This window comes from Ctenocephalides felis, unplaced genomic scaffold, assembly GCF_003426905.1.
Source record: "Ctenocephalides felis isolate EL2017-DRISC unplaced genomic scaffold, ASM342690v1 CF-g0.4_SCAFFOLD_03572, whole genome shotgun sequence".
NCBI classification, from domain to species: domain Eukaryota; kingdom Metazoa; phylum Arthropoda; class Insecta; order Siphonaptera; family Pulicidae; genus Ctenocephalides; species Ctenocephalides felis.
Genome location: NW_020539726.1, coordinates 13,720,535 through 13,727,714, shown reverse-complemented (window position 1 = coordinate 13,727,714; position 7,180 = coordinate 13,720,535). Strand labels below are relative to the sequence as shown.

The 7,180-nt window shown below is 27.8% G+C and overlaps 1 protein-coding gene across 1 annotated transcript in view; it reads left to right on the top strand.

Annotated features, from left to right (window-relative positions):
- Positions 1 to 4,567, top strand: part of LOC113388129 (CDK5 and ABL1 enzyme substrate 2-like) — a 6,139-nt gene extending 1,572 nt beyond the window's left edge. The window contains exons 3-11 of the mRNA XM_026625533.1: positions 7 to 357; positions 707 to 858; positions 1,374 to 1,542; positions 1,648 to 1,774; positions 1,943 to 2,058; positions 2,133 to 2,262; positions 3,501 to 3,694; positions 3,768 to 3,972; positions 4,201 to 4,567. Of these exons, the coding sequence (XP_026481318.1) occupies positions 7 to 357; positions 707 to 858; positions 1,374 to 1,542; positions 1,648 to 1,774; positions 1,943 to 2,058; positions 2,133 to 2,262; positions 3,501 to 3,694; positions 3,768 to 3,972; positions 4,201 to 4,341 (1,585 nt within the window). The 3' untranslated portion in view covers positions 4,342 to 4,567. The remainder of the gene's footprint in view (positions 1 to 6; positions 358 to 706; positions 859 to 1,373; positions 1,543 to 1,647; positions 1,775 to 1,942; positions 2,059 to 2,132; positions 2,263 to 3,500; positions 3,695 to 3,767; positions 3,973 to 4,200) is intronic.
- Positions 4,568 to 7,180: the final 2,613 nt, after the last annotated feature.

Genomic DNA, 7,180 nt, shown 5'->3' with positions numbered 1-7,180 from the left:
TTTTAGAAGGCGTATTGCAGCAAAATCCTTTTTATCTAATATATCATTAGATGGAACTTATCGTGACACAAGCTTGGGTAAAAAGTGTCAATATTTGGCTGCAAAAAATGTTAATTCAGAAGACACAGAAAATAACAAACAGTTGGACAAAAATATTGAATGGAATAATACCACGAGTGATAATGAAAACAATGATTCATACTGTGTAAGGAAACATAGTCCGAAAATTAACACTAAGCATAGGAAAAATCTGGACAGAAGGAGTTCCTACAGTTCTGATTCTGAAAGCGGTTTAGTTTCGTCTAAATTACCTTTGCTAGATAAATCAATTGCTTGCTCTACTCCAGCCAGGGATAGGTATTTTGCTTTAATATAAATATTACCTACTTTTTCATATCTATGGATAGTCTTAAATTATTATAAAGTATGCTTTTTTATATAATATTTGACAAACCAGCAAAATTTTCCAAATTTATGTAACTTTAATCAAATTTGTGTATTATTCTTTTGTGAGAAAAATCACATAACAATAATGCATTGCAAATCTCACTGATATATGCCACATTTGGTAATTTATCAATGTTTTATTGAAATTTTACTTAATTGATTATAAATGTTGTAAATTTCTTCAAATATTTTAATATATAATATTGATAATTATGTCTTGTATAGTTTTTTAACAAGTTGCATCTTAATTATTATCTAGAACCAGCAGTGTTTCAGAGCGTAAGCATATACTTACATCTAATTCAAGAAGGAATACTGGAAGTTTCTCGCAAATATTAGCAGGAAGGAATGCCCATGCAACAGAATTAGAACGTGGTTTGCCAAATAGTAGTACAGAGAGTTTAAGTCATGGTGTGTAAATATACATTTCTAATTATTTGACAATAACTAGAATTGTTTTTCTTTTATTGTCCGGTATATCCATTATAATTTATTATAATAAATTTTGTCTCTATTTTTCAAATTATAATGTAAGCAATTATATATATTATAAACTACATCTTGATAATAATGGATTATTGAATAATAATGAATAATATTTGTTACAATACTTTTAAGTTAAATTCTGCATTATTACCTGACTATTTAGTAAACCCTCACTTATTTGTAAATAGTTTTTTTCATGTAAAATCATTCCAAGATAACTTCTTATCTTCTCTTAAATAAATATGGGCAATGGAAATCTGATTACATTTTTTGATAAAACAAAGAGATCACACAATTATCATAATACCATTTTTTGACTGGTCAGGTGGTTTAAACTGCAATTAAAATGAATTCAAATGAAAAATGTATATTTAATTTATTTATTAATTATAATTTGATTTATGCTTATTCATTTGAATTATGAAATTTATGCATTTTAGGTCGAGCTAGAAATATTCTATTGGAAGCAAAGCCTAAAGAAGTCAGATTTATACAAGCTGATGAATCTCATAGATTTAGAGAAGGACGTATGGTTTTGGTCTCACAAAATAAAATACCATTTATGATATTTTCTGCTCTGCCATATTATAAAGGTGCAAGGAATGGAAGGTGAAACAATATATTTTTTTAAATTTGATATAAAATATTTGTTCACTTTGTACTATAAATTTTAATATATCAACTATTATGTACTTATGAATATAAATATTTAAGGCCTGAAATTCGTAGAGAAGGAGGCAGACGTCGCAATACTTCAGGTACGAGACCTTTGTCAAGCATTAATGACGTTTCTTTGGATCCTTTTGATTTGTTGGGTATAGAGAAAGGTGAAAATGGGCAGGTATTAAATTTAATACTTATTTGTTAATACTGTTAAGAGTTATGTCTTAAATACTTACATTTCAGTGATGTTGCTTAATATTTAACTTAAAAATGCTCTAAAACAAAATTTATGTATTTATATATGTTCTTCCAAATTTAATTAATAGTCTAAAATTAAATTATTTAGGAAATGTCATACGGAAAATTATTGGTACCTACAAAAACTGTTAGGAAACAACCTGTGGAGTGTGATACCGTTGATGGTGTAAGAACTTCTATTCCGAAATGCCATCAAGGATCAAGGTGTGATACATGAAAATTGTTTGAAGGAAGGTAATAGCATATCTGTCTTTATAATAATATTTTTTTCTTTTCAGGTTTATAACACATGAGCTAAATTTGAGAAGTCAAGCATCTCCGCCTCCCGTCTTAAATCATAGTGCTTCACATATCGGAGATAGCAAAGTAGAGTGGGAAGATCCACAACCAGTTGTGCAATCTACTACGGTATATATACTTTTATTTTTTATTATAATTATTTTGCCACTAGTAAGTAGTGAAAATCTCACAATCTTCGGCAAGTTTGTGTGTGTGTGTGTGTGTGTCTGGGAATCGACCTGATTAGTTTTTAGTAAAGATTGGCCCGGTCGTTTTCTTGTAATAAAGTATTAAAAAAATTTTTCGACGATTTTTATAATTTTTTTTTTTGACGGTAGATATACCATAGTCTTATAGATCATACTAAAATATTACGCCCTACGACAAGCCGTTTGATTTTTAAAATTCCTCAAAGTTTGCAAAAATTAGTATTCTTTTTCTGGCGTTTGTCAAAATTGGACCTTTCATCGACGTTTGCTCAAAAACGCCTGAACAGATTTCAGAAATTTAAAAGCCATTTGATGTATCTCGATGAGGATTATTGTTTGCCAGTTTTGTGCGACGATCTGCCGAGCCGTTTCTTTGTAATTTGGAAAAAAGTGTTAAACTTTTCGTCTACATTTAAGACCATACTACGGAATCGATTCATAAAAATAAAATATTGTTTGAAAAATATTTTAGTTGGGATGATACTGATTAGTTTTAGGTGCAAAACATACCGAGCAGTAGTATCTTTTCTTGTAATTAACTGTTGAGAAAAAAATTAAGCCGATTTTTATAGAACTTTTTCTGGCGATATATATATATATATATATATATATATATATATATATATATATATATATCATTGCCTTATAGAACTTACTGAAATATTACGGCCCTACGACAAGTAGTTTCATTTTAAAAATTCATAAAAGTTTGAGAAAATGAGTCGTTTTTTTATAACAATTAAAATTAGACGATTTACTTGGTATAACGATAGTAATGTGTTTTAATGAACATACTACTTAAACCATTAAAGTCTTATGGAAACTGGTTCAATTATAAACATTATTGACTTTTGAAAATTTGCTTTTAGAAAATACTTCAAGTTAACTTGTTCATTCGATTTCAATTATGTGTGATAAATCCACTCAGAATACTTTTGATCACTCACAAATTAATTTATTTTTTATTGATTAATTCGATTATTTACACATATAGGGAAGTTCTTGTAACTTATTGCTTCAAGGCAAAATGCTAATACCAACTAGTTTTATGTATATATTTATACATTTAATGAAATAAAAATGTAATTTTTTTGTATCTTTCTTTAACTTCGTTAAGAATTAAATTTTAACTTGTAATTTTATATAATACATTTTTAGAAGTTGCATTACTCACCTAACTTATTGGATGATCCTGAACTAATAGCTGGAAAACACAGAACTCTTTTAACATTCACTTCTTATATTACATCTGTGATTGATTATGTTAGACCATCTGATTTAAAAAAGGAATTAAATGATAAATTTCGAGAAAAATTTCCTCATATTCAACTAACTTTAAGCAAGTTAAGAAGGTATAATAAAAGTCTATAATAATTATCTCTAAAATACTTTAATTTTATAACTATTTTGCGATTCAATTTTCAGTATTAAAAGAGAAATGAGAGTTATAGCTCGCAATGAAAGTGGCGTTGATCTACTCACCGTAGCTCAAGCATTTGTCTATTTTGAAAAATTAATACTGTCCAATTTAATAACAAAGGATAACAGGAAACTCTGTGCTGGTGCTTGTATGCTGTTATCAGCAAAATTAAATGATGTGAAAGGAGAAGCATTAAAAGACATTATTGAGGTATGTACTTATAGTTTTTTTATTACAAATTGTTCAGGTTTTAAAAATAATAAATAATTGTTTGGCTCATAATTTTGATATTCCATCATTTAATGGTAAATATTCACAAAGAAATTGATCATTTGAACATGGTATTAGATGATACTGGTAGATGATTAGATGATTCATATTTTTTATCATATAAAATTATTGTAAAGAATTCTTTACTTAAAGTTCAATATTTTTCAGAAAACTGAAAATATATTTCGCTTAAATCATAAAGACCTGATTGCATCTGAGTTTGCAGTACTAGTAGCACTGGAATTTAGTTTGCATGTGCCAACAAGTGAAATTTTCCCTCATTATCAAAGATTGCTACATGAATCTTGATTTAAAAATATTTATGATTGGCTAAAGATAATTAAAGATAACTTGGTTTGATGAGAATGTAAAGAGTTTGAATATTGTTCTGACTACTTTTGTTGCATATTGATCTATGCACCTTACCCAGATGAAATTGCAATTGCATCACAATACTGCGATTTGTATTGAATGAATGAAGATCTTTTAACTGACTTAAATAACAAGTTGTCAGGAAGATGAAATTCCAGTCTCACCCTGCATATTGATAAAGATATCGATGAAGATATATCAAATTGATATGATATCTTTATGATGTATTATCTGCAAAACATTGTACAGTGATTTTTTCCATAAGAATCTCAAGTTGGTCTAACCTATTTGTTGATATGACCAAGAAAACGATAAGGGAAGAATGTTTTGTATTTAAAGCGCTTTAAATTTTAAAAACAAAATACAATTCTGGCTTGCGTTTTGTTTTTGTTTGTTTTATTTGGTGATTTTTTATAAAAGCAGAGCCTATTTTTGTTTAAAGAACTTTCATTTGCGTACTATATTGAAATTACTCACAATATGCTTCTTTTTTATGATTTTTATTGTGATTTTGCACTGTAAACATCTTTTTTTGTAAATTCTAAATATATTGTTAATATATACTTATTTGCACATCACAGAAAATTAAAGTTTTTATCATGTTGAATAATTTAACTAAAATTAATTACTTTTAAAAAAATAAATAAATAAACTCATGTTTTCACGGTTCCATATGTAATGTATCACATACAAAAAGAAAATGTATACATGGTAATCTATTTCCCGAACATCCATAATTTTTATAATATTATTTCAAAAATCTCTCGTATATACTTATATTGAAAGATTTTTTCAAATAATATTTGGTGGAATTGATAAAATGAAGTTGATGTCCCAATAGTTTTACATTTAAAGCATTTGTTTTTTGGAAAATATTTATTTCAAAAATATCCACTCTAGTCTAATGTCTAAATATTTAGAAATATTTGTACTCAGAAAAGTTAAAAGTTCATGAACTTATAAAGTATTTGTTTTTAGATAATAAAGATATTTCAAACAAAACACTATCTTTTCAATTTTAAACCTATTTTTTGATAAAATGAGTTCTGAACATTCTGCCCAATCTTTTTCGCGCGTAAATATGTTTTATCAAAACCATTTACTAAAAGTGCGAGGTTTATCACATGCTTCTTTACACAAAAGTGACAGTGATTTCTTTCGAAAGAGCACTGTTGATTTTCATGTCATTCCTGATAGAAATTTAGCAGAAGAAAGAAGAAAGCCTAGTATTGATGATGAGTTAATACTCTCAATGTATAATGATTTACTAGAAGTAATCGTGGATACATGGGATGAAAAATCTGCTGTGAAATATGTAAGTAAAACCTTATTTTAAATCGTTTATGTATTTCCAGCTCAAATTAGCTATATTTTCCGAACTCTTTGGGGGGAGGAAGGTGGTCAACGTTCGTTAGAGCAAAAATTAATAAATACTTTCTAAATTATCCATAAAAGCAGAAACTTTAGAAATGGGCGTATATTTAACTGGAACTGTTTGTATATTTTCAAGTAGTGAGAAATAAGTATATTTTTAAATTTAAATCTATACTCTACAATGAATGTAAATCTACTACCATGAGTGCAAATCTACTCCAATGTAGTACATCTCGCATAAATCTATCCGGAACTACTCAAGAACTTGCTCAAGATTGTTTTTAGAAATATATTTTAACGTTCTTCATATAATTCTATGATATCGAATAATTTAGTTTAAATAATAAAATTACAGTTCAAGAAACCTGAGCCAATTCCAAATTATTGTGACACAAGTGTTAAGAGTTCTTCTCTTTCATCGAGTCGAGAAAGTGGTCAGAATGGATCTAAAACTTCAGCAGGCAGCAGAAGATCATCATTAAAAAAGAAGGGTATGTGGCTGTAATAAATATCTATTATAATTATATTATCTGCGTTTAGTAAATATATTTTATATGATATTAATTATCTGATAAAATAAATTGATTCTATGAATTTCTTAATATGAGAGCAGAGTAATGATATTGTTTAATATGTTTAATTTTTTCTATCAGTAAGTAAATACTATTTTATTATATATTATCTGCTGAAATATATAATATATTCTTGTTTACCTTTTAGAAGTAAAAAATAAAAAAGATTCCAAACGGACGAGTTTGTCTTCTTACCAAACCAGCTCTGAAATTCTGAGAACTGAAAGGGAAATATTGTCTCAAAACTTGGTAAGATATAAGTTTTTTTTCATTATCTATAATATAAATTGTTTTATATTTATTAACTTCCTGAAGAAGAAGTTTGTTTTCATCAAAAAACCCGAATTGCTAATTTTATGTTTTCTCGACGTTTCAAGCCATTCTGAATCGAATGAGACCAAATTTGGAAAAAATATGTGTGTATGTGAGCAGATTTTTTACCGTAAATCGACGTTTTCTCAAAAACGGCTGGACCGATTTCTAAAATTTAAAAGCCATTCGATGTATCTCGATGAGGACTAGCGTTTATCAATTTTGCGCTACGATCAGCCAAGCTGTTTTTTTGTAAATAGCAGAAAAGTGAAAAAAAAATCCATCTACGTTTTAGCCCGCATTCTGAATCGATTTTGAAAATTCAACACCGTTCGAAAAATTTGGGTTGGGAATCGTGCTGATTAGTTTTTGATAAAGATAGGCCGAGCCGTTTTCTTGGAATAAAGTTTTTTTTTAAGTGTGTTTTAAATTTTTTTGACGATTTCTATAAATTTGTTTTTGATGGTAGACGGCCCTACGACAAGTCGTTTAATTTTAAAAATTCGTCAAAGTGTGCA